Source organism: Lagopus muta, chromosome 14, assembly GCF_023343835.1.
Source record: "Lagopus muta isolate bLagMut1 chromosome 14, bLagMut1 primary, whole genome shotgun sequence".
In the NCBI taxonomy this organism is placed as follows: domain Eukaryota; kingdom Metazoa; phylum Chordata; class Aves; order Galliformes; family Phasianidae; genus Lagopus; species Lagopus muta.
In genome coordinates, this window is record NC_064446.1 from 15,085,144 (window position 1) to 15,113,125 (window position 27,982).

Here is a 27,982-nt window from a genome sequence, read left to right on the forward strand (position 1 = left end):
AAGTTAACATTAAAACGATCATCCACTGCTTCTACACTAGCATCCTATTCCAGGCACAAATTGTTTGGGCTCTCTGCAAACTCAGGAAGTTCCAGAGCCTGTCCCAGTTGTGTTTGGAAAGCTTTCTTCAAAGGCTCAAATTCCAGAGATTCACTTTAAAAAGAGACAATATGAACAATGACAGTACAAGGGCACAGAAAGCAAGCTATGTTGGCTTTTAAGATAACTGTCTTCACCTAGTAGACTTGTATCAGCCCCATTAGACAAGCAATGTTGCATATTCTTCAAATTCCACACAGACCTTTGCAGCTTTTTCTGACAACAGAGATATTTGGGTGTCTTTGGTTGGTTTGGTTTTTAGTAACATTTGTGTGGGTGACAACAAAATGGGGTGGGGTGAGGCAAGCACCGCAGGAGCTGTTCTGCTCTGTGCTCTTGCAGCCTGCAGGAAGAGTTGTGTGTGGGCAAGGGAAGGGAGTGGAGCTTGGCTGCAGTGTGAATGCAGAGGAGGAGGTGGGAGATGGAGCATGATGGGAACATGGGGAAAGCAGTGTGCGTCCTCAGCTGTGTGCAATGATCCCATGGTAGATGGCCTAATAAGGAATGTAGGCACATCTTTAAGTGAAGGGCAGACAGGATCTACTCAGTGCTTTACTCAGCAGAGAGCCTTTGTTTAGCAAATCTGCAGGCATTTCATTCAGCCTGCAGTGAGTGCTCAGGGCACACAGTCACACCGTGCCTGCATTTGACTGCATGCTGCACTGAAACGTAATGAGGGATGTCTTGGGAGACCAGGAGTTTAGCTGCACTAACAAGCAGACCAATCCTGGCCATTTGTACAAATGAGAACAGTGAATTTGTAAGAACTGAGCTCACAGAACTGCACACAGCATGCTTTTGTAGGCCTGCTGTAGCACTGTGCACAGCTCAGCCTGTGCTACGCCTTCAGTCCCTTTGTTTCAGAAGCTTCTTCTGAGTGATGTTTCTCAAACCAGGTGCAACGCTAACCTACATCTCTTTAGTACGATCTGCCTTTTGCCCCTGAATTTTTTTCTTCCTTGTGCCACCCTCTTTCTTTCTGCTTTTCTTTTTACATGACCAAGTAAAAATAAGGAGAGCTGCAGTGTGAGTAGATGAGACAAACCCCTTCCCTCTCCCAGCTGCTCCTCAGCCCTTCTCGCCAAAGGTTTAATAGCAATGATGCTGTGTCACAGTGCTGCTGTCACCTGCCACAGCTCCAGCCTGCAAAGAACAGGAAGGAGCACCGGGAAAGGCTGCAGGCTGTGCTGCAGAGCGGCAGCAGAAGAGCCTGGGAGCAGCTGGGCGAGGACAGGAGCGTGCTGAGGGGACAGCGGGCCCTGTGCTCTGTGACTGTGTGCTCCCAGCACAGCAAGGTGTGCTCAAGGACATCTGTGCCTCCACAGCATCAATTCCTCCCAAAGCTCCATCTGGGGCCTTTGCAAAATGGCAGCAAGCCATTTTTGTACAGCGCGAGGAGCAGAGCGAGCAATCCAGTCAGGGCTTCTCATCCCCTCAAACGCCGCTCAGGGAAAGAACGCGGCCTTAACCCTCCGCTTTGTCCGCTTCACCCTGTAAGGATTTAGGAGCAGAACACATTTGCGAGAGAGGAGCGGCTGTAGATGGAGGAGCCTGATTGCAAGGAGCGGCTCTCCGTGGAGGAGCCTGACTGCCGCCAGGGCTGCTTGCAGCTACGGGAAGCCTCCCAGAGTCACCGGGCTGCTGCTTGGGGAGAGGGGGAAGCAGGGCCGGAGCCCTGAGGAGGAGGCGGCGAGGCGGAGGGCGGGGCTGCGTCAGGGGCGACCGTTACAGCACCGGGCCGAGGCGGGGGGCAGAGCCGCGGTGAGGGAGGAGGAGGAGGACTGGAGGGATGTGACGCCAGGCAGCGCTCGGCATTGTGGGAGCGCGCCGCCAGCCCGTCCAGCCGTTCCCGTTGGCCCCGCGGGCGGAGCGCAGGCAGCGGGAGCGGGGCCGCCGCCGCCGGGAGACATCTTGGTGCCGCCGCCGGGAGCCGCGCTGTAAGTGGGCGCCGCCCGCCCTTCGCAGCGGCCGTTCTCCGTGCTGAGAGCTGAGCGGGGCGGGGGGCGCTGAGAGGAGAGGGGTCCCGGCTGCCGCCTGGCTGAGGGAAAGGCGGAGCGGAGGGAGCTGTCTGCTTTTTTTTTTTTTCTTTCTTTCTTTTTTTTTTTTTTTTTTTTTTTTTTGTCGTAGTGGCAGCGGGGTGTTGTTTGTGCTCGGAGTGTGCGGCGAGGGGTTGGAAGGAAGCCCGAGAGCGGCCGGCTCCTGCAGCCAGCCTGCCTGCCTTCCTCCTGGCGGGGAGCAGCGGGGTGCGCTGTCAGCGCGGCGCCCAAGTTCGTGCCAGACGGTAAACGGCTCCGGGAAACAAAGCCCGACGGCGGGTTGAGAACCGTTGGCAGAGATGTCCGAAGCATCCTGGGATGGTGAAGATGAGCTTTAAAAAAAAAAAAGAAAAAAGAAAAGGGAGGGGGTCTTGGTTGTGGTAGAGCTGTCAGCCTGCGGTGTGTCTGCCTGCAGGGCCGGGGACAGCCGTAGTTCAGGGCGGGGGATGCGGTGTCCTCCAGCTGTGGGCAGGCAAACACGGCTGTGCCGGCAGGAGAGTCGCTAAGGGAGCCCCTGCTTCTGTAACTCTTCCCGTCTGGAGTCCTTGGGTTCCCGTGTATCTGCAGGAGCCAGGGGCAGAAGGCTGCATCTGGAGTTGGCTTGGTAGCAGAGGCGCTTTGCTGGTGTTGGTGGAAGGAGATGCTGCTGTGAGGTGTCTGCAAGAGGCTGGTTTATTTCTTGACTGCAGAAGTGAATGATCATCTTTCCCCCAGAACTGTGTGAGGCTGTGACTTAGCAACAGGTCTGTGGGGAACTTTGCAGATCTGCCACCTCTCCCCCAGTCCTAAGAGTCAACAGAAATAAATGAACTGAGGAGCAGGGAGGCAATTATTGAAAGCAGAACCTGGGATTGTAAGCACAACAGGGAGCAGAAAGAATTAGGCGTAAGCAAGACCACTACAATTGCTTTGACAAACATGGGTGCTGTTGATTGATGTATTTTGTATCAAGCAGCCTTCAGCCAAGTCCTGGTTGTGTCTTTAGAAGTTGTCTGAAAGAGTTATACTGTGTTTTTCCCAGGCAGCAGCTTCAGGTTGTTCTGATGCAGTGTTGTTGTTTTTGTTTGTTGTTTTTTTTCCAGGTAGTGTTGGAGGCTGTTTTGCTGTGTTGTGTCATAATCTATCACACCAATGTTTTCTTGACCCATTATGGTCCTACAGAGTAACTCTGTTTTGTTACTGAGAGTTTGTTTGTTGCAGAACTGAGGCATAGGCTTCTGATCACCAGTAAACCCAGTGCATAACTCTTGATGCCCATAAATGATTTAGAAATTCATAGCTAAGACTAGAATTTGGCTTAATGACAGTAAGATAGGAAGAGTACTTAAGCACTGCTTATTTCATAAATCAGCATTAACGAAAAGAAAAACCCCAACTGCAAACTCGCAGGGTAGGGATAAAGGAGCAGGAAGATGTAATTGATGCCATGGGAGAAAAAGGAGCCTCTAGAGAGAGCCTCCCTTGGGAGAAAGGTTATTGACCCAGCAGCCAGTTCAGGGAGCATCAGGTTTTGTCAGCTCCTTGCTTCCTTGAGGTAGATTTGGGGGAAAAGTGAGCTAGATGCAGTATCTGTAGGAAAGTGCACTGAGGGGATGCATGCAGAGAGGCTTGGGTGCCTTAGCTAGAAGAGAGGATGTTCAGGATTCAGCTTGTACTACTTGTTCCTAAAACAGCGATGCAGTGATGCTCAAAGCACATCATTCAAGGCAGTGGGCTGAGTTCTTGCACTGTCTTCCATCAGCAGTACAACATCCATAGTACACTTCTGAATTTTCCATTGGAAACATCTGCCTGAATTCTTTGTGTTTTTGCTGTTGTCCAAAATGTCAAGCAGAAAACAAGTTCTCAAAATGTTCTTTGAAACAGTTTTTCTTCTGAATTTATAAAACAGCCTCATGGCTTGTATCGAATCCTGTGCTTCCTACCTAACGTACAGAAAGCTGCAACACACAAATGTGTTATTTTCATGCTAGTGCTCCCAACTGGTCAGCAAAGACAACTGTATTTACATTTTCCTGTCTATTGGTGGCAGGGTGCCCAGCTAAAACTTTTGTCATCTCCCATCACTGTTCATGGTGGGGGCTTGCACATTAAGGAGGTATTTGTTTTGGAGTTTTGGTTCCCATTGTGGGAGGAAGGGATTTCAGCCAGCTGAATAAAATTGGGCAATAGTATCTTCTTCTGCACATGGGTTTGATGAAAATATTATTTCTCTTTTCACATTGCCATGATGGGAGTTGTAGTCTCCCTCACCTTCAGGACATCTGTAAGGCATTTGTAGATGAGGAATATTCTTTGATTTGTTGGAGTGAAAATAAATGTATACTGCTGCCTTTCCAGATAAGAAATCAATGTAGTGCCAGAGCAGCTGGTTTGCAACCAGTTTCACTCGTCTTTTTCAGACCACAAAGAATTACTGCTTTGATAAAGTGCTTAAGCTAAAACTTGAAATCACACCAGACCAAATGATTGCTGAGTTGCTCTTCTTGTATTACTGTAGTATCTGGAAACCCTGGTCACAGACTGAGACACTGTTGTGTTGGACAGGCGTTAATAAAGACCGTTTAATGCTGACTCTATAAGCAGTGCACTTTATAAATATGTCAAACTAGTTTCTGATCGGCCAAGAAGAGAGCAAATTAGTTGTCAAAGCAAATTCAAGCACATCTTTTCAAAATGAGTTCAGTGAGCAGCTATTATTATGGTACATAAATAGATTTTAGATGGAGTGGCAGCTCTTGCTTGTTAATCTTTTGGAGCAGTGAAAAGAAAATAGCATTGCTGGTAAGCTCCTGTGATACAAAAGTGAACTTTTCAGCTTAGTCTTCCTCCTGGAAAGAGGAGGAAAGGAATTGCTCAGTGTTAGCATTTTTCCTATTGTAGTAATGGTGTACTGCATTCCACTGTACTTACAGATGTGATCTTGTAGATCTAAGTGCAGTTAATGCACTCAGGTAACCCTGGTGAGAGCAACCCCTATCTGACAGCAGTAGAACTCTCAGTAATGTGTTAAGTCGTTAAGAATCGGTACCTGAAAGCTGTTAGTATTGTTGTTTTTAATTATTACTGCTGTTTGATAAAAGAGTCACACTGACTGAGAATGAAGTGCTGGCATTTGAGCTATTGGAGATGAGATATTTTACTAGGATGTGTGGTCAAGGACTCCAGAGCTATATGATGTTAAGCTTTTCAGAAGAGCAGATGCCTGTGATCACTTTAGGAAAATGGCATTTAAAAGTAGAGTATCTATCTTTGTACAGAAAATTGTGGCCAACAGCCAATTTCAACCAGTAAAATATCAATTACGTTGATTTTGTTGCTATACCTGATCATTATTTTGTTTCTTGGAATGCGTATTTCTGGCTTGCAAAGATCTGACAGCAGGCCTTGTAGTTTGAATCTTCACTGTGAGTGAATATACCATGGTATTCTCATTTCTGTGAATCTGGGAGCTTCAGAAAGCAGTGTGAGTCTTGCTGCAGTCCTGGAGAGCTTTTCAAAAGGCCACGAATCTGGTGCTGCAGATAGGGCAATCTGTGGCACAGCACATACATATACAAAGTGTGTGTGTGTATATATATATACACACATACATATGCACTTTTAAATACATTTAGTGTATTTTTCAGTAATTTTCTTGCCAAGGCAAGAGAGGAGTAAGAAAGAAAAAGACGGACTGTGATTTTCTTTCTGTTTTGTTTTTCCTCCTGCCCGAATCCAGTCTGAACTATGGTAGATGTGATAAAGTTCCCTTTGGTGAGCCCTGCCTTCCTCATCTGCAGGCTTGCAGTGACTCAGCAGACAGCTCTGGTTCATTAACATTGGCCGTGATCCAGAGTTTCTGGTGTTACAAAGATAAACCATTTGAGAACATGTAAGGCACACAGTTTTCTTTGGGTTTTGATCTGTTGCCGTGCTCTTTACATCTAACTTCAATACATTTCTTTGTGTTTGCTGCAAGTGAAATCTATGTTCTTTCTGTACTTTTTGAGGTGTAGAGAACCAGAACTGAAGAAGACACTGAGAGCTCCTTGGGCCCTCCAACCCTTTCTCAAAGGCAGGACAGGCAGGTTCAGGTTCCTGAATCCATAGTTAAACCCCAAGAACTCCCATTCCAGGTTTTCTTTGCCCCTTCTCAATAAGGTGATCAGCAAAATGAAAAGCGGTACTTAAAACCTAATTAGACTTCCCTCCTTCCCCCCAGCGTCTAAATTTCTGTGTGTTATAAGAATGGGATCCTCGAGGCAAGAAGCCCTGAAACACATTTTATCACATTTACTCGTTACGTTAAAGTTGCAGAAGTGCTTGCTTTGTTCAACATTTGAGACTCCACCTTTCTGGTTTAGATAAGTTTTCCCTCATAAATAAGATAAATGTGACAAGCAGTACAAAATAAAGGGGGGAAATGAACCTCTTAGACATTGCAGAAGTGGTAAAGTAAGCTTATGTGAAAATGCACCCTTTTATATACAGTGGTGTGAGATAATTCCAGATGACAGAAGGTTTGAAGTTATCCATTGGAAGACAGTATGTTAAAGGGAAGAACATCTCCCAAGCGCCAAATCAGAGATGCTGCAAAGGAACAGCCAAGTGTGTGCTGATAAGGGAGGATGGTTGGTTGAGCATGGCCACAGCAATAGGCAGCGTGTCAACAACAGAGCTAGCACTGCTTGTGATACAAAGCCAGAGACAGTGATACACGGTACCCGTTTGTTTCTGCAGATGAAGGAACCATTTCCCTTACTGCACTGTGAACAGTCGCTCCCTTGGGACTAAAAAGGGCAGTGCTCTTTCATCTCTTTCTGCTGTCAGCTACAGCACGGCCATTCCATTTGGGCCTTTAGATTGGCAAGCTGTATTTACTTCAGATTCTTCAAAGCTGCTTTGGTAATGATTCTGCATTGCCACATATTTTACTCATGCTTTGATCCAAATGTAGCAGAATACGGCTTTCCTGGAGGGGAATAAAAACAGTCAGGAGATAAGAACTTCCATATTCTCTTCCATCTGTTCTGACCATCCCATATTCAGTGACCTGGATTTCATAGGTGATGACCACAGCTATCTGCAGAGGTGTTTTGTAGGAGCTCAGAGCTGCACTGCTCCCAAGGAGAGCTTGATCCAGCAAGGTGTTCCTTGGGCTCTCTTCCCCCTTCCCTTTGACTGCGTTGCCCAGCATGGAGAAGCAGGGATGGGCTTAGAACTTTTCCAGGGAATTTCAAAGTTATTTACTTCCCTTTTCTACTCTACTGTTATCTTCCTTTGACGTGGATTGTGCAACTTTGTATTCTGACTTTGTAGAAAAACGCAGCCCAGAATGAATACAGTCCAATTTGAACAATTCTCCTGAATATAATCATTTCTTCCCTTTTTTTTTTTTCTTTCTTCCTTTTTGCTGGGAGTGCAGGTAGTCTGTTGAATTGCTCCCATCCCAATGATTAGACTCAAACCAGTTAGAAGGTAAGATCTGTAATTAACACAGTGTATCCAGTTTCAACTTTTGGTTCCCCACACCATCCTGCATCAGCATCAGTATCCTTGCTACAGCTCCGGAAAGTAAATTGATTTTCACAGGGAATTAATTACCTGCTTTTAGAAGTGTTGTGTATTACAAAATGCACCTTGTTGTGACAGTTAAAATCCAGTTTTTGTCTTATAGAGACACTTCATTATGAAATGCTTAATTTAGCATTCAGTGTAACGCACTTGATATGCGGATTACTGTGATTTCCCTGTATCAATAAAGAACCTGATTTTTTTTTTTTTTCATTAATGAAGTTTGCAAGCTACCTGAGATTCTCACAAGTTGCTATTTATATATGCTAGCATAGAGCAATGAAGGTGTATCTGAATGTGACTTGCATTCTGGCTTACGTGGCATCCAAAAGGAGAGCCTTGAGCATTTAGGCAAACAATTCATACAGTTCTACCATTTAAGTGTTGCAGGTTTTCCATGGAAAAAAATCTGGTTTTTGTCATTCTGATCAGTTACACAACAGAAGAATGAAGGGGGAAGCTAGAAGCATGGATATTTCTTGTGTGTGCTCTCGTGCTTAAATTCAGTGAACTTCTTAATGAGATTAAACATCTGTGGCAATGATGACAATGGAGTGCAGCCTATGAGAATATTTGCAGGCAGAAAGCCCATAGCCAATTGGAAACCACACCCAGCCATCTTCCTAACAGTGACAGAGCTCAGATGGAAGGCTGGAGCTGAATTGGAGGGTTTTAAAATCAGTTGTGCCTTTCATTTCCTCAAGGGAGGACAGTGGGCATTTGTCTTCTTCGCAGTGTGGCTGCAGAGCTGAGCTCACAGTGAGGAGAGGGAAAGCGGTGCTTTCAGTGGCTCCCCTTCCAATTTCCTGTCTGTTTGTTGATATCACTTTCATAAACGTGGTCTGACTTTTGTCTGGCTAAAAAAAAACCTGGGATTGTTTTGTTTACCTGTAACAATCAATAAGCCAGCTGACACTCGTTCACTTAACGAGTTACGTACTTACAGAATGTTTGATGAGCAGAGAATGGAAGTGGAAAGGAAAAGAAATGGCTGGTTTTTGAGTTTCTTTAGTTATCCTGAATGGTCCTCATTTGATAGTTACATAGTCTGTATCTCAGTGACTCATTGGAGTTTAAAAGACGTCAGGACACGTCGGTGCAGATCAGAAGTTAGAGCAGAAGTTGTAAAAGTAGAGCTGGTGAACCTGTTTGGCCTAATTCAGAGCTCAGTCATGGAATCAGGTGTTAATAAACACAGTCAAGTTCATAAGGAGAAGGAGAGAATTCAGTATGGACATGAGAGAAAGATAAAAGGGAAACAGAGAACTGGTATGATGGGAAATGAAGCTTAAAGAGCTTCTGTTGAGGAGTATATAATCACATTAATGACTTTGCATTCTCCTCAGTTAGGGTTTAGACATGTAGAAAAGTGCTAGGATGTACCAGTGATGCATACCTCTGGTTTCTCTGGAGCTCAGACATGATGAAGGGAGGGAGGGAACATTTGGACAGTCTCCTTTCCCCCAAGTTGATTTTAAAACCCAGTGCATGATGCTGAAAGCCTGCAAACTCTCCTTCTCTTTGGATTTGCCAGCTTGTATTTACAGCCTAAGCAGAAATCAAAGAGAAAAAAAAACTATTTGACAGCTGAATTAGCAGGAGGTTTTTTCACGTAGATAAACACAGATACAATCGTCAGAGGGCTGCTGGATGTTTAGACCACTGTTATGTCATGGGAGGGTTGAAGGCTTCTGATGGGCTTCAGTGTGAGCAGAGCTGACTGCTGGCAGGTTCAAATTGCAGGGGGTTCATTTCGCTTCCTTTTGAAAGACACATTTAGTGTACAGGAGATGTAGTTTACCTTACGTGGGTCTGTGTTCTGTAAATTCATTCACACTTGAAAATCCAGATTCTTAAGGGAGAGTAATAAAATGTACAAAAGCTCTAGTGACTTCAGTGCAGAAAGCAGGCTCTGCTTTCATGCTGAAACTCTTGTTTTACGTGTTAGGTAGTTACCACACTTGACTCCACTAACGGTGCCAGTTTTAACATGTTAGGAATTCCAGATTAGTAATTTCAAAGCAGATCTATGTAAAATTACTTCCCCTATTACCACTTGAAATTATTTAAATGCTGTACTCCTTACTGATTAAATTTTTGTCTTTGTTTTTTCCCCTAATATACAGAGTGCTGTTCCAGACCCAATACAGACAAAATGTCCAGCAGGGGAGGGAAGAAGAAGTCAACCAAGACTTCACGCTCTGCAAAAGCTGGGGTTATATTCCCTGTTGGAAGAATGCTCCGTTACATTAAGAAAGGCCATCCGAAGTACAGAATTGGTGTTGGTGCTCCAGTGTACATGGCTGCTGTACTGGAATATCTGACTGGTAGGTATTGCAGAACAACATGAAACAGCAACAGCAAAAGAAATAAGACAAACTGAATTTGCACAGTGGAAAAGCTGTAGAAGATCCTTTGATTTATAGGAGGCTTTTGAATGAATAAAGAAGTTATGGCTTAAGTAACTGCTGTTGTTGACACATCTGAGCCAAAAGTAATATGCAGTCATCCCCACTCTTGCCTCAGATAGCTTTTGTGCAGTTCAGTATTTGATTTGCTCTGACTCTTTCCATATAGGCAGTCAGAAGGATTCTTACATCAGTGAGTATGGCTGGATCTCACATCACTGAACAGTAGGTTTTTTTACTGTGCATCTGTTTATGTTGCAAAATGTGCACATTTGCAGATGCAAACGTGTCCAGGGAGCAGTGATCTTTAAGCCGTGATCCTGAGCTGATTCTCTGAGGAAGAATTGAAGTTCAGTCTTCCATTTTTTCCATTTGAGGACAAAGTAGCAAAGCACTTGGTTTAACAAGTGCCCTGATTGACAACTATGATTATAGGCATTGAAGGCTATTTTAGATACAACTCATAATAGATATTGACAAGGAAGGACAGAAATAGGCTGATCTATTTATTTTTTTTTTTCCTATAAACCTTCCACCCCTAAAAATGAAGATTGGTAACGGAGAATAATTAAGTGCTTAATTTCTGTGAGGTACTCCTATTACATAGCTGAATTTTCTGAGCCGTTAAACTTCGTTATTTTCATTTGTTCATATTCACAGTTTTCCTTATTTGAACCTTTTCTTTAAAAGAATGCTTTTAAACTTCATAGATGGCCTTAAAAATTAACATTTCCTTCAGCTGGGTTTCCTGCTTAGAGCAATAACAACTCAAATAAAATGCCTCTTGACTGAATGGGGCTTTGAATGCTGCCCTTTTCAAGAAACAGAACAATACAGGTGAGCTCAAGATGCTGCTAATGAGCAGCACGTGTTGTTGGTTTACTGACTTAAAGGTTTTCTGAGGTAGTGACAGTTCAGGCACAAAGTATAGGCTTGGGAAATAAGTGCTCCTTTAACTAACGTGGATCCAAAGGTACTGGTTCAGATATATATATATATATATATATATATATATATATATATATATATATATAATTTTTTTTTTTTAATGAGTAATTGCACACACTGCTACTTTAAGAAATAGTAAAAGAGGTGCAAAGGGGAGAAGGATGAAGGAGAGCTCAGGAGTAAAAGCATCTTTACCTCTCCCTCAGGATATCTGTAAAGCTTCTGTGCTGTTTTTTTTCCCCCTCTGTATGTTGGTTAGCCCTCATGACGTGTAAGTCAAGATTATCTTTATGAAGATAAATGTGTCCCAAAAACAAAGATACTCTTTTCCTTCCCTTACTTAGTTTTGTTCTATGACTTTTTCAGCCTGATGATTTTTTCCCCACTTCTCTGTAAGTTTTCTTGCACTCTCTATAGCAAAGTTTTTTTAGTAATTAATGATTAATATATTTTCTCAACTTCAAGTTTCTTTGTTTTTCAGTATGATTCAGAAATCTCCTGGAATGGGAAGCAGAGAGATTTTTGTTCTGTGTGGTTTTTTTTATTGCTTTTATCCTGTTGGCAGTTATTACATTACAAAATTGAAGTCTTGATTTATTTCTTGAGGCTCTTAAATATGTTCACATCTGAGACTAAGTGAAGTTTGAGCCATCTGAAAAAGCAAAGCAGGAACATGACATAATGGAGATACGACGATGATAAACTGTATAAGTCAGAAAACATCCAGGGAGGATAGTAGAAAAGTAAAATACGAAACACAGTTACAGGAAAGAAAGTCTTCAGAAAACAACTGAGATGAAATGGCAGAAATGTGAGCTGATGGGAAGGAACCTACTAAGGTTTGAAAACTAGTTCATGTGTGTGCAGCATCTCACTTCAGTCCTTTGGAAGATGAAGTGCTAAATTTTGCTGGCCTTTGTGAAAGTTCAGCTCTGGATGTAAATCTGAAATTAGGCCATAACGTGATCAGATCTGGGATTTTTGATTTAGCTTGGGATTTAAACTTCCGTAATGCTTCCAGCTGTTCAGACTTGCAATTCAGTTTGGGGTCCATCTGTAGTTATGACTTTATCTGCTTTTACTTTGAAGGTACCTGTTAAGATGTATGTGCTCATCAAAAAGTGAAAATTCTCTAACTACTTACAAATGGGCACATATGCTGTAATTTAAGCTCTTCAGTCTGTGCACAACAAAGTTCTTTTCCATTTACATCTGTGTTCTTCCCATGCTTTTCTATTGGGTTGTGTATCTGCTCTTAGCTCCAAGAGCAGGAACATACGTGGTTTTAGCACACAGGTTACTCTGGCTGCTTCAGTTACTGTGAACTAAATGCTGTGTGCATTTGCTGTGCTGATTTTCATTCTCTTGGCTTCTGATGGCTTCTTCTGCAGGAGCCAGAATACATCTTCCCTGTACTCTTTATTGTAGTGACTCTAAAAGTAATAATAAAACTTCCCATAATATTAGTAGCCAATAAAGTGATTTTCCTTATCTCGCATTTCATCCTATTTAAGTATTAAAGAGTTGCAAATTTCTGTTATTACCTGTAAAAAATATTACAATTCTCTCAACAGCACACCACGTGTTCACAATTTGCTTTCTGTAGGGATATCACCTGCTTATTCTTTCCTCCTTTTTATCTAAGGAAATCATATGAATCATCCACTGTAAACAGGGTGCAAGTGTGTGTGCAGAAGATGTCACTGTGTTTTACCAATAATAAAGCAGTGGGTATACTTTCTTCACTCTGGAGGAACAGTGTGGATGAGGAAGAACTATAATTTATGGGTCTTATTTCTCTTGATTAATTTCTGTTTAGCTGCAGAACTAATTTTAGGCATTATTAACTAGTTGGAGCTGTCGAGAAGTTCGATGTTACTAATTCCTTCTGTCATCTTTCCTTATTGTGGCTCTTTTGTTACAGTAATTTATTGCTTCCTTATCTTCACATGAGTGGAAAGCTACACTCCTCATTTCGTCTGCAACAATGTGCATCAGGATCAGTTTGTATCAAATAAAATACAGAGTCAGGCAACAAGGTTGCAGCCACTCAGATGGCCTTGCGTGGTTTGCATTTGTCCAAACCCATCCAGCTGTATTTGTAAACAGTTGTTGTCTCTTTTGATCTGCAGCTTGCATAGGTTACAGTATGGTCCTTTGGTTACAGTGTTTGCCCTTGGAAAACCCTTGCCCTTGGAAAACCCTTGCCTTCATATATACATAAAAATCTCCTGAAGTGTGTTTAGAGGCAGCAAGAACCAGGCCTGCAAGCAATATCTGTTCCCCCTGCCCCTGTCATCTTCTCTATGTTTTAAACAATTTTCAATTGCTAAAGTGTCATAGCAAATGAGGGAAATGGGAAGTTTACAGAACAGGAATACGGAAGAAATAAGGCTTTGATTTGTATTTGTTCTGTACTTATTGAAGTAAGGTAGGAAAAAAATGTCTGTTTTCTCCATTAGGGTTTTTCTTTTCCCCCAGTGAGATTTTATTGCCCATTGTGTACTGTTGACCATGTATTTTGTTAAAATGTGCTGTAAGCACCTTTTCAGTCCTAGGGCTAGAACTGCACCTGGGGCACTCTGCTGCTCACCTTAGGTTTTGTTCTCAGCCTTTCTGATGTCACCAGAATCCCTTAATGGAGGTTCATGTGCCAGAGTTCAGTTCATTGCGTTTTCACCTTGATTAATTTTCGATGTGGAAAACTTTCTGAAGCCAGCTGCTGATTGGCTGCAAGAGAGAAGTCCTTCCTGAAGGCACTGCGTTTAACTGCTCGCTTCTGATGCTCACTTTCCAAAGTGCAAACTGATCAACTTGAACTGCTGCTCACCTCTCATGTTCTGCCTGCTGCTGAAAAATTTTACAGGGTCACAGAGGAAAACAATGATTTGCCCTGTTTGTCGAAGCAGAAGTACTGCTGAGCTTCTGCTTTGAGGCAGAGGGGTAGCTGAGAGGTCCACAATAAAAAAAGCATTAGGTTAAAAGCAGATTGAAGTTCCAGGCATTCTGAGACTGCCATAAATAATGATCCTTGGGGAATAATGAAATTTAAGAAGAGAATTAATTGACAGTATCTTTTTGATACAGTTGAGACGTATTCACTACTGTGATACGTTCCTTCTATTTAAGCAGACAGCTTCAGAAACACTAATCCCTATTACAGTTATATGCCACAAACTGTCCCAGAAGAGGTTTAAGGTAAATTAAAGGGCTTGTAGGGCCCATGCCTTATTAAAGCAAGCATGAAACTACCTCTTCAGCTCTGGTGTGCTTTTAAAATGGATTAATACCGGGCCTAAAATACATCACAGTTGTTTATGAAGTAGTCTTGCAGGCAGAAGCCTTTAAAAAATAGCATCGTAGCAAAGCATTTTTGTAACGTTCTTCTTTTACATAAGGCTTCAGTCTTTTCCTTAACAGAAGTGAGATTGTCACAGCTAGAGATTGCAACTCTTTAAGAAGTGGCAACTTAGATTTAAAACTTGGCATCATTTTAACTTGAGTGGCTAACATTCTTTGTGAATTAACACCGGCATGAATCAGTGTGCTTCAAATGTATGTAAATGAAGAGCTCTCTTTCATCGATTAGCCCTTCCTTGGCTCCTACCCTGTAAACCCTTAAGTGTGTTCCTGTCTTAACTTGTTGTCCCATGAAGTTCAGTGCAGCCCTCCTAGTTACAAACGCTAAGCTAATCAAAGCAACTTGCCAGATTGGTGCTCTGCTGTATTCTGCAAGCCATGCAGATTAGGTTTGATGAAAAACAGTAGAAGTGAAAGCATTTTCACGTGGTAAAAGCCCTCACAACACATACTGGTTGGTCTGTATAGATATCTACTTCAGAGGGGTACCTTTGTATCAAAATTTGCATTTGTGCCATTCTGAGATAATGTACAAAACGAGACGTCGGGGTTGTTGGTGCTTATTTGATTTTTTTGTTTTTACATCTTGATTATCAAATTATTGTCTCTCGCTGACAGCTGCTAAATTCAAGTTACATTTTAATACTCTCAATATAGAATTGTGTTTCCTCTTTATTCTAGTAACGTTCCATCTCTACTTGCCTAATTTACAAGTAAGCAATGACTTCTGGTATAAGTTGCTGTTCAATTTAATAGTCTTGAAAGTTTGGCTTAAAGGTCAATAATTATTAAGGGGAACAGCATTTCAGTAAATATATGATAGACTGAAGGACAGAGTAGCAGTTCTTTGTGAGGGCTGCTAGTCAGGTATTAGGTTCATAAAATATGTAATCTTAGGGCTGTGCTTCATCACTGACTATTGTAGGCAATTTAAGCATCTGTTGGACTTTTTTCTCTGAGAAATATGTATTGTTGTTTAGGTGAAAATAACTTGGGTTAAATCCCATGGTCCCATTAGACGAGAGAGCTGCTAGCATGATGGGTCACTGCTACAGGCCTTACTGCTCTCTCATAATAACCCTATTATCCCTGCCTTGCAGAACATGTGAAAGAATGCAGGACATCACTGGGGTAAGTTAGCAGTAATGGCACACTGTGGAAACATCAAACACGGTGTTTTTAACATTTCAGACACTGCAGCCCATGCGTGTAAATGCTTTCATTACTTCAAATTATCAAATATTTTATCCTGTCCTCAGACTGAGGGCTGCATTTGTATTGTGTTCCTAAATGTCCATGGCCTGTAATAATGTTTCAATTGCAAGCAGGCCTGGTCTGCTTGTATGGGATTTGTATGGGGGGTTTTCCAGCAATTTGAAGTGATCCTGGCTCGGTGCTGCCAAAACAAGTTTTCCACAATGTGTAGCAACAGGCTTTTATGAATTTTGATGGAGAGTTTAAAAGAGTGATATTAATTCTCACTTTAATATGTCAGATCTGTGCTTTGGGGAGGTTGTATTTTTTTTATGACATCACTGATAAGAGCCAGTTTCTTTCCTCACATTTTGTCTGACGTGAAGGAAAGAAAGCATTCTAACAGTACTTTCCTTTATGCCATGAGGTTTGCTTAAGAATGCTTGAATTCTGGTTATGCAGTGTGTTTGCATTGGATCTTAAGTCTTTTTTTTTTTTTTTCCACTCTACATTTATCCCTGATTTTCTTTCAAGGGTGAAATTCCACACAGATTTTTAGGTGCAGCAGGATGAAATGTTTCATCCTCAATGTAAACTTCAATGGGGAAGAAATAAATTGAGGGGACATGCAGTGAAACACAATATTCTTAAAATAAATAGGCAGTACTTTTCCTCCATTACAAAAATGTCTGGGTTGCAGTGACACTTGTTGCAAGATACGGGTTCCAGAAATTAGAGTAACTTCAGAAAACTGTTTTACACATCCACAGAAATAAAATCCACTGGGAGGCTAAATGGAAAGATGGCATTTCTAGCTTCAAAAGCCAGCCCCTAAGTTGCAAATGGCTGGAATCGGAGGGATTAGTCTGGAAAAGCAGCATTTTAAGTAGTAGGAAGAGTATTTCAAGCAATAATCCTCTGGAACGCTTGTTGTTGGGCACTGGTTGGGGACAGAATATCAGGTAAAACGTGGTTTTTTGCTCTGATGAAATTGTAGCTACTCTTTAAATTAGACTACTGCTGAATACCCAAAATAGTAGAACTTCTTGCATGGTGTGTCCTACAGACAGATTTAAAACTAAAACAAAAAGTGCTGAGTGTCCTATTAGCCTCTCCATAACTGCTTCTGTAAAGTAGCAGGGAAAAATATTTGTAAATACATTTACAAAATTCTTTGTAAAAAATATTTCTAAATGTTTTTCTTCTAAACAATAACAATTGTGTTTGCCTACAGACACCTGTATTTATTATGGCTTTCGTTGCAGTCTTAGTGCTAAAAAGGACTTGGAGTTGTAGAAAGACTTAGAGACAACAGTAATTTAATGAGTCATGATGTTTTCAGCAATAAATTCGGAATCCTGCTTGCTTTGCTGTCAGAGGTGGTAGCTAATAAAACCATTATTGCCATCTGCCAGATCTTTAGAAATGAGCGTGCTACAAAAACGAGAGCACAGCGTGCATGGATTGTGCATGGATTACATCAGGTCCTTGTTCAGCAAAGGCTATGCTGTAACCTGTGTGCTTTGCTTCTCTCTACATGGGCATGGCTGCAATGTCCTTGAGATACACCTCTATTTCCTCTTTCTGCCCAAGGTTTGGAGTCATTTCAGCAAACTGTAGAATTTCAGTACGAAGTCATCTCCTCGTTTTCCTTGGTTAATCATGTTATGAATGTTTACTGAGTTTCAGTAGATGATTGGCATCTGCCACTTTAATGTTTGGACGTGCAAGTTTCTAACGTGCCTACAGAGGTCAAAGACCGAGTAGGACCAAGTCAAAGGACATCAGCAGTCTCCTGCCCTCTGTAACAGCCAGACCAAAGCACACATGCTGCACTTGATCAAGTAATGTCTGGCAGCAGTTAAATTAATCATGTCAGAGTGTATTTCTAAAGCATATGTAAACTGTTAGGAGTAAGAGCAGAGTGTAAACTGCTGGGTAGGGAAAGCTCCAAAGGAAGAGAAGAAAAAAGGCAGAGTTAGATGGGAGTCTGTAAGTCAGTGGAGGAGAAATAGGGGATCACTTTTGAAATCAGTACTCACAGTGTGACTGTGGTAATAAGTAACTTTCTGAAACCTGAAATGATTTCAGAAAGTTCCCTCTTAAGTGTCACCATAAAGTGAATTCATATACATTTTACTGACAACATTTAACCTAAAAATTTACCCAAAAAATAGTGTGTTAAATAGCATTGCATCTCCTACAAGGAAAGGAGAAACAAAAAAAGCAAGAAGTTTCATATAAACTGTGGAAATGAAAAAAGAGCTGAAGAGCAGTGTGAGTCAGATCAGAAGGCTCTAAGTGGAAGTGGCTTTTGTGGCCTGAACTCGAATTCTATGTAAACAGCAGTCTGTCATCTGCCTCACAGAAACACAAAACTTAGAATAACTTGGCAAAGCCCGCAGTTTCTCCTCTAAGGGGCCTAGTTTTGATACAGCTCAGGGACTGAAGCCTGAAAGTTTTTTATCGCATCCTAAGAGAATGATTGCCCTGCTGAGAGTTGAGGTTTCACCAAAGCTTGTTCATGGCAGTAAAATATCTTGAATTGATTTTCACTGCATCGAATTTCCATGACTTTGAACCAGGGCTGAGAACTGTTTTACTGGAATGCATAAGAGGGAAAGTGCTGTTAAATGATTCTGCTTCCACTGCTGGGACGGTGGATTCCGGGGGGATTGGGTGGGATACACAGAAAGAAGAATGCAGGAAGCTCGTAATAATCTTTGATGATTGGGGTTGATTGGGTTAAAACCTTCCGGAATCGTGCAAAATGATTCTGAAGTCAATAAATTGCTGATGGAAGGTTGATTAATTTAAAATACAATGAACAGACTCTGTCATATAGCTGGCTCTGTAGCCAATATGCTTTTTCTCAATGGAACTGTGTCAGCATTCATTTTTCTTTCATTTCTGGATATTGTTCTCCAATATTTTATTGTGAGGAGAGGCTTTGAAATTTCTTTTGGAAAAAGTTCCTTATTGGAGCTCCAGCCTTCAGAAGTTGGCTTCATGTCAACGCATCACCTGTTAGTTGTTAAGGGTTTAATTTTCAAAGCTATGATTTCATCTCCCTGAAGAGAAGGCAGACAAAAGGATTCAATGCAACAGCAGATTTTGAGTTTGAGACATAAACAACAAGAAAAAAAACAAAACCAAACCCAAAGCACTTTTGGGATGAACTCAGACATGATTAAATCGAATATTTACATTTAGAAAGTACGACAGCCTGAATGCATGCTAAGCTAAAGGCTTTGTCATTTAAGCTCTAAAGGAGTTTTAGTCAATAATGACCGGTAATACTTCGTTAGGGTAAATGAGCTGGTGGGAGTGGGAGAAACACACACTTAATTTTGTTTATATCCAGGTCTATAGTTACTACTGTGCCTGATTTGCTTATGTCCAACAGTGATTTGTTTTATTTGAACCTCGGTGCTGAGTTCTTGTTTCACAATCTGCAAGTGTTATGAAATACCCAAGGCCTGGTACTCAATGAGCAGCAGTGAAATAAATGCAGGTAATGGAACTGGGAACTTTGTAGGATGTCCAAGAGAGGATCAGAGCAGAGAGGTCTCTGCAAGTGAAGGATGAGGAACTTAGTCTGGCAGCTTGCTCCAGGATGAGGTTTCTGTAGAGACTTCTAACAATTTTTGATAGTGTTTGAATAGGAAAAGCCTCGAGAGCAGCCTTTCCTGTGGTCTTATCTCAGGCTTAAGTACAAAGATATACAACCTGTTTTCTTTTCTCTTTTTGAAATGTTGAACTGAACTTTAGAAACCTCAAGAGGGACAAAAAATAAAAGCTAACAAAAAAAAAAAATAACCCTGGTGCTTTTCTTTGAGTGCTGAGAACAGGCTTAGACCAGTTTTCATTACCAATATCCATTTGCCTTGTTCCAAGCATTGCAAAGGATTTTTTCACTTGTATAAATTAAATGAAACTGAAGTTAAGAAAAAATTTCCCAACTTAAAGACTTTCTTAAACTGTGTATTTTGAATCAAACCAATGTGTCCATGCTGCAGTCTGACTCCTAACACACCCACTGCTACAGAAAATAGTTCATACATCAGTGTATCACATGCAGGCATTCCCATTTAGTTTTTTCTTTCACAATTGTTTGCTTTCTTCCACTTTTTACTGGATTTTTTTCTTACATTTGCAGGTGAAGTAAAGTGTGTTGTTCTTGTTTTTTTTGTTTGTTTGTTTGTCATTTGAAATGCATTTAAAAGCACGGGGAAAATCATTTATAAGCCAACCATAAAGAGCATCTCTTCCTAGTAACCTAAATTCCCATATACGAAAATTGAAGAATTATGTCTTTGAAAGCTTGTCGTGATGAACAACTTGTATATTTCCCTCATGTTAAAAAAACAAGTACATTAAAAAAGCTCCTTTTATAAAGTATGTCTCATAGTTGCCTTTGCCTGAGTGGTGGCCATGGAATTATTCTCTAGGGTGGAAATAACTTGGGTAAATATATGGCAGAAGCGGAGCAGACATTATGCAACCTACTTTCCTCCTTTCTGTGAGCCCTCATTTTTGCAGAGTGATCTTGCTTTGTTCTTCTGGCTGGATATATGTGCCTGGTGAGTCTGATATGGAAGCTCATAGGACTTTATTTATTTTGCCTCAGCCAAAGTGAAGCTTTACATCTTTGATTCTGTTGAATTGCATGGATATTCCTGAACGTTCATTTGATGAGAGCTCTCATAGATGATCATTATTTATTTACTTGTTCACATACTCAGGCAGACTTTGATTGCTTTTTGTTCATAAATGAAAAATTTGGATATAATTAAATCATTAAACCTTTTACAGTATTAAAAAAAAAATAAAAAGTATGTATCTGTGCATTAGGCCCTTCATTTGGTTGCCTGTGTTCCAGCTCCATGGTGCTCTCTGTAGGGATGCTGCACATCATTAGAATGTTACCTTTAATGAAGCAGAGCTCTTCGGTGACTCAGCCCCTTGAAGCTGATAGATGGGTGCTTCCAACATTGCTCCAAAGAAGGATCTGACTGCAGAATGGGGATCAAACCACAGTTTTAATTACCTTTTCTCACCTACTGCTCTTTCACCATGTGCCTAAATTCAGAGAGACTGTTCTGGAAATGTGAATCGGCTCCCTTACTGACAAGGCTGGATTTTGCCTCATTTAAGATCAGCTTAAAACATTGGATGAAACACCCTTTAAATCTTGTAGATTCAGAGTAGGATAAAACAGCTATGAAAGGGAAGATGGCTGCAAGCAGAATCCAGCCACGTATTTTGGATCCCATCCGGATCCAGAAGGTCTCCATTTCCAGGAGGATATGTAAGGGCTCTGATCTGCTGGCTTTGGATTGGGTTTGTCTCTGTCAGTTCTAAATCAAGAAGTTGTTCTCTGTATTGGCCCCATCCCCTTTGAGGGTCCCCTCTTTCTGGCCCTGTGTGCACAGCGGGGTTGTGCAGCTCCCTGTGCTGCAGGCTCTCTGCATGCACAAGCAATGCCTGATTATGGCTGGAGCTGTTAGGAGAAGGTCAAAAGAAAAAACCCACCCTCCATGCCCTCCTCCTCTCCCTGAGCTCCTCTTTTGAGGTCCTCAGCAGCAGTGCAAAGCGTTCTGTTCCCAAAAAGGAAGCGGGGTACCTCAACTTCCCTAAAGGACCATTAGAAAACTGTAATTTCAAAATGAGTTTCCTGTCCAAGGAAGAGGGCTTAGCACTTGCAAGAACAGTTCTCCACTGTACAGGGCAGACATTTGAGTTTTATGAGGAACAAATAAAACATTCCTCTGTGCTTTACAGGCATAACACTTTCTTAGACTCTTTAGTTACAAAATGACCTGCCTGCATAGCTATGCCGATGGGTCGCAGAGAATAACACGGCCCAACTGTTCAGCAGTGCCTGATGCAGTAAAGGAGCGGAGGTGGGGGAAGTTTGTTTTTTTGGCAAACCAAAAAGCAGCCTGCTGCTTGCAGCCGTGCTTTTCAGCCAGTAGTAAACTCTGAGATACAATCCAAACGATTCCTGCTCTGGAGAGGTGGAGGTGGTGGCGTTGCAGTGCCAAAGAATCTTATTGAGGTCAGTGGGAATGCGCAGGGTGTAACCAAGAGCACAGCTTGCCCTTTGGAATGTGATACAGGTCCTCTGTCACAACAGGCAAGGCAGGCTAAACCACAAATGTCTGAGCTGTGGCTTATGAGAAGTATGTGGAATGGATTATGCCAGCTTAATTCTGTTCTTTGGAGGTGTGGAAAGCATAGCCAGGTTGACCTTACCCTGCTAATCCTGCTTTAAAAATAAATTAATTGTTGTCAGCATGAGATGTTATAAGAGTTCCTTTCCAGGGCTTAAACTTTGTGTTCTGTCTTGCCCTATAAAAAAGTAAATTGCCCACTTTAAAGAACACAAAAATGGTGAAAGTCCACCAAAATCCTTGATGAAACTTCACTGCAGAAGCAGCTGTATGTTTTCCTGTGGATGTCATTGTTAGTTCCTTATGGGGCTTGTGATGAAAAATGATGGAGAATCATGTTCAGTCTAATGAAAAGCCAGTCTGTGCTATGTGGTAGTGCTTAACAGTTACTGTGTGTTACAGTAAAGGCATGTGGTCACACGACCCTTGATTTTGATCTTTTTCGTGTTAGAATTACAATTTTAATTTACTTCTATTTGCCTCTAAAGCAAGCTTATGGGAGGGCTTTCTTCATATAGTTTCTCATTAAATAGGAAAGTACTCTGATACACAGGTTCTAATGTTAAATTTTAGCATGTTTTCATGTTCTAGGTGTATAAAAGGCAATTTTTTTTTGTTTCCCTCCTAACACTTCCAGGTTTTAGAGGAGGTAGTGTTCCAAAAGCAGTGTGAAACAGTCTGTGCAGAGGGAGCTGAAAGTTTGGATAATGAAAGTATGGATAATGAAGACAGTCATAGCTTGTAACTGCAAAATCAGATAAACATATGATGTCTTTTTTTCTTGTTCCCCTGGCATTGTTTTAATTTATGATGTTCTTTGCCTAAGGCTTGTTGAGTGGAAGACAGAGAAGTTCGCAGGTAAGGCTCCTGCCCTGCACTTCATGGATCTTTATAGGAAAGCAAGTTAATCTTTCCTAATTCCAATAACAATCATCATAGGCACAGCTGTTAAGTGTAATTTGTAAGGGCTGGAAATTTCTTTTAAGAGGATGATCTACTAGGAGCAAACAAACATGATTTATCAGTTACCTTTTCTGGCCAACTTCTTAAAGAGACCAAAAAAAAATCATTAAGTGTAGCATCTGCATAGCTTGTATTTGCAGTATCCTAACTTGGATGTGTGCTTATATGCTTCCATAACATTACAGGTAAGGAACTGAGAATAGCAGTTTCTCTAGTAATTAAAAAAGTGGAAGCCATGCAAACCAGAATTCGTATTTGTGACAGGTTTTAGAAAAATCTACCTTTGTGCATCTGGTCCTGTGCCACCTTATAGAAAAGGGAACTGGGGGAAATAAACACACAATAAGCTTGAGAAGGACACAGAAAAGTTGAGAACTTTATAAGGACGACAAAGCAAATATAGTTTAGACCACAGGTCTTCAAATGTGCATTCTGCCTTCAGTGACCGCACCTAGGAAAGCATACAGTGATTTTAGGCGTAGATGTTCAGGTTATATGACAACAGTCAGGAATAACATCGTAGTGTTCACATTTATTTATATATATTTTAATGGATGCTAAATAATACGTTGTGGTCATTAAGAACAATGACTATGTAATTAAAAGGGGCTTACTTTTTTTTCCCAGCGGAAATTCTGGAGCTGGCTGGAAATGCAGCAAGGGACAACAAGAAGGGTCGAGTCACTCCGAGACACATCCTGTTGGCTGTAGCAAATGATGAGGAATTAAATCAGGTAAGAAAAAACCCCACCGTGTGAGGGCCAGGATTTCCTTCAGGGCTTTTAAAATTGTCTTTCCATATAGCTGAACTGTAATTCAAGACCTCTGCTTCTTGAACAGCCCACCACGAAACAACCAATTCGCTCACCAGCACACCGGCTGTGTAACAAAAAGCACTCAGCTTAATTATGTATTTCAGGATACTTCCAATGTGTGAAAATACGCAGGAAATGTGGTGTGACATTTGCTTGCATTGTTGCAGTCACTTCTGTTGAAGACAAGAGCATTATCACACAAACTCTCTGAGGGCTTTTTTTCTTCATTTGTTTTTAGTCTTCCCCCTTAACCAGCTTAGGACTCCATGGGACTTATCCTGTTCCCATCGAAGTCTGTCTTGGCAACCCCAGCATGAAGAGCTCTGGAACTCTTGCAAGTCTGTGTCCTTTACAGATTTCAAGATGTCTAATTTAGCAAAAAAATAATTGGGCATTGTTATTACAGTGCTGTGGTGTCAGCCAGAGGCACTGGCCACAGTTAACGTCCCTTTTTTGGAGGTGCTGTAAAACAACATCTGATAAGATATTGTTCCAACCCTGTGTGTTGTGATAGAGCCGAAAAGAAATCATCCTCCTTCTGTTTTTGTGTGGAAGTAAATAATGCTTTCCTTTTTAATAATATCTCCTTTTGTAAGCTGAGAGCCCCGCTGGGTTGTGGTTGGGGAGCAGTAAATGTGAATCAGAAGGTGGGAAATACCTGAGAGACTTTGATGTCACTGTTTCTATCTTCCCTAATACTTAATTAGTCCCAGTAAGATGTTAGGAAAAAAGAAAAGGTTTAAGTGGCTTTAAATACAGACCACGATTTATTTCACCTCTGCTTTTAAAGGCTTGAATGAACTGCACACTTTTGAGTACTTTTGAGTTGATCTGCTTTTCTTCAACTACATAAAGATTTTTCTGAAGAAAGACTTCCAGGTATAGAGATTTGTACAGATGTTACCCTCCATTTGAAGTTCCTTTTTCTAAGCAATAATTTCTGTTTAAAAAAATGCCTGCCGGTGGAAATTCAGCAATGGAGACACACGTTGTGTCTCACACAGCGTGGTAATTATTGAAGTTCTGTATCATGGACTTTGGGGTCCCATTCCTCAAAAAACAAAGAATCCCCAGCTACAGACATGAGGGCTTTGCAGGGCAGCCTGGTTTCTGGTAGCTGGGTAGCAGCCTTCATTGCATGGCTTCACAGCTTAAGAAACAGCTCTTGTGAGAGCTCAAGTGACATTCACAGTAACAGCGTATGTGCAAGAAGAATATGTACTCCCTTTACACTCACACCTCAGTACATGATTAACTTCAGATCTTTCATGTGCTTCGTGTTGTCTTATTCAAGATAGATGTTGAAAAACATAGCAGAATCGGTTAAAACTCAAGACAGTGTATGAAGTTTGCAGTAAAAGCCATTTTCTATTGTTGGTGTGTAAATGCTGGAATTTGTCATCTGCAACTTTTATTTTTCTTATTAGCTGTTGAAAGGGGTCACCATAGCCAGTGGTGGAGTGTTGCCCAATATTCACCCAGAGCTGTTGGCAAAGAAGCGGGGCTCAAAAGGAAAACTGGAAGCCATCATCACTCCACCTCCAGCAAAGAAGGCAAAGTCTCCATCACAGAAAAAAACTGTATCAAAGAAAACAGGTGGAAAGAAAGGAGCAAGGAAATCCAAGGTAGAGTATTCCATTTATTTTCAACCCAAACAAGCTGTAGGGAACATCACCTAGGGAAGTTTAGCATGTGGTTAAAGATAGTGATTTCAGTACAAGCACAAGCAAATGCTGAGGGAAGAGTGCTGCCCAATCCCTGCAGTATGTGGAAGAAGTGGCAGGAGGCAAGTGATGAGTGCTTTAGTCTTCGTCAGGTTGTTGGGTGAGCACTGCTGGAGGCACCAGCAGGCAGAAGTGGGATCTCACATAGCAGCTGTAGGGATCCCTTTGCTGTGATTGCACAAGTGTCTGCATTGAATTAGACAGAGTCAACTTGGTTGGACTTTGAGTATATTCTAAAGTTGTAAATGCTGAAGAAAAACAGTACTCTAGGTCACTTGCCTTATAATAACGTCAGCAGCCATTAACGTGTCCGTTGTGTTTTCAGATGTTTTTTTCTGTGGTTTCTGGATTAATCTTTTTGCTCCAGGTTAATATAAGACTCCTCTTACTGCAGTTCATTTGCTGAAATTCAGACAGGGTGAAATAGTCCTTCTGAAGTAGGATGCAATTCTCCTGGAGCAGGTAGTTCAGGCTTCTGCAGCATCAGAGAAATTGCATTAATTGTGGTCACACACGATTTCTTTGGCTCAGCTGAAGACTCACAGTGTCCACCTGTTAGTATGTTATAAATGAGATTCTTCCATGTTTAGACTTAGTGTTTTACCAATGAATTTAATTTAAGAAATTAACTCAAAAGGAAGGTGGAGGAAGGTTGAGGGGAAGAACAAGAGGTCCAAAATATGATTTTCTTATGCTAGGAAGCCAAGAAAAACATGTAGCTGCCTTTATCCAATTTTAGTTTCAGTTTGCAGGAGTAGGGAATCTTTCTGATGTGTGCGTGTGCAACCAAGGAAGTTTTTTTCTGCAAAATAACCATTGTAAATCAATAGATAATGGAAGTAGGAGGAAAAGTACACACACACATTTTCCTGAAATAGACAGTGCATTTGAAAATGTTCCCTTCTGAGTCAAACAGAGCTTCTGTATTCATCCTGTGTGTCTCTCTTGTTTACTTGGTCACTATCTTTACCGTTTCACTGTGTTTTGAACTGCTGAATTTAATTCTCCCTATTAGAACACCTACTAGCTGACATTTCAAGTGCAATGCTTCTTATAACTGTGCACTAATAATTTTTCTAAATCTGGGTTGTTTTTTCTCCTTGATTACAAAAGCAGGAAGTCTGTTGCAGGTTTCTGTTTTTCTTCCACACAATAAATTGTATGGTCTCCTTTCTATATTGGTATTCAGTTAACAGTAAACTCTAGGGGAACTAAAATGGGACCCATGAAAATGTAATTTTCAAAACATTTGTGTAAAGAAAAGCATGGCAACAGCTTCTAGAAGCACAAGCACACCTTTGTATCAGTCGTCTTAGTTGTTCAGCTGCAGATTTAGTTTATATGCTTTGGGAGGGAGTGATAGGAGAAAGGTGGCTGCCTAGTGTTCCATGTGTGCTTTCAGCTTCAGCATTTGTAGTGCTGAGGCAACAAAGATTTAAATGAGCTCACAAGTAGTAATTCAGTCACAACATGAAATGATTCTTGGTACCAGTTGAGTCGATAGCTGCAGCAGTCAATTCACTGTCCTCATGAAGCATCCTTTTCAAAGTGTTCTTAATTCTCTTTTTTTATTCAGTAAGTCAATTATGTCCTGCAACTTATCCTTTTACTTCAGTCATATAATTGAAAGGCAGGAATAGTGATTGAGGAAACTGCCCCTCCACAGTTTTACTGGAGCTGAAGAAAAATGACCAGACAAGACAAAGACAAGTTCAGCCTGTTCCTTACGGGTATGCAGGCAGAAAGCACGATGTATTTCTCTGCACTGTCCCTAAGGGAAGATGCATTTCAAAACAGTGTTTCTAAAAGGTCTCCTGAAACCTTTGATGACAGTCCTTCACAGAGACAAAATGTGCTCTCTGACAAGCCAGTTTTTACCTTAAAATGAATGTCTGCCTACACATCAATAGAAACAGAATTTTTGCACACAAACCATTAGAAAGCTATTAAAAGTTCATTTTATCTTTCAGCATTTAATGCATTCGTCCCCTCAACTGTGTGCAATCATAGGCAAGAGAGGAACATAAAGATATGCAGACATTGAGGTCATTTTTGCTGTGATTCTTTCAGCTTTTATCAGCCACTGCAGACTCACAGATAAAATCCAAACGCCAATGTTTGTAGTAGCATTTTATTGCTGGGAAGCATTTGTGTGTGTCATATTTGTTAGTGTTATTAAACACTGTTTTACCCTGAGTCTTGAGTTAATTAATTAACTCTGTTTTTGGAAGAAGAAGCAGGGAGAAGTGAGCAAATCAGCCAGTGCTGACAGCACAACAGAGGGAACTCCTGCAGATGGCTTCACGGTCCTGTCTACAAAAAGTCTGTTTCTTGGCCAGAAGGTATGCTCATGCATTTGTGTAGATGAATACTTATTTGTCTGTGCTGCTTAGGGAACAGCCCTCCCACCATCCCCTACCCCCAGAACATCCAGGTACAATTGATGTTTCTCCACTGCGTGTGTGGAGGTGTATGAAATCAGTTTACAAACACAGAAATTCTCTGAAACAACTTCTAGAACATTTTAAAAATACATAAACGAGTCTTCATAAGCCTACATAATTAAATATTCAAATAGAAAGAAAGCCTGTGTGCTTGTAATCTATCATGCCTTACCCACAGACAGCACAATTGCCACAGCTAAGCTTTTGCCAAAGACAAAATTACTGTAAGAATAAAATGGCTTTTCTGAAGGGCATCCCA

General features: G+C 41.3%; 1 protein-coding gene across 4 annotated transcripts in view; it reads left to right on the forward strand.

Annotated features, from left to right (window-relative positions):
• Nucleotides 1-1,878: 1,878 nt before the first annotated feature.
• The window catches only part of LOC125700126 (core histone macro-H2A.1), a 44,630-nt gene continuing 18,526 nt past the window's right edge, over nucleotides 1,879-27,982 (forward strand). Inside the window, exons 1-5 of one of the 4 annotated variants that reach the window (XM_048960438.1) lie at nucleotides 1,879-2,036; nucleotides 9,818-10,018; nucleotides 23,368-23,474; nucleotides 24,983-25,180; nucleotides 27,514-27,621. In XM_048960438.1, the coding sequence (XP_048816395.1) occupies nucleotides 9,847-10,018; nucleotides 23,368-23,474; nucleotides 24,983-25,180; nucleotides 27,514-27,621 (585 nt within the window). In that variant the 5' untranslated portion in view covers nucleotides 1,879-2,036; nucleotides 9,818-9,846. Of the gene's footprint in view, nucleotides 2,037-9,817; nucleotides 10,019-23,367; nucleotides 23,475-24,982; nucleotides 25,181-27,510; nucleotides 27,622-27,982 lie in introns of all 4 variants that reach the window. The other 3 variants (XM_048960436.1, XM_048960437.1, XM_048960435.1) reach the window with 3 other exon arrangements.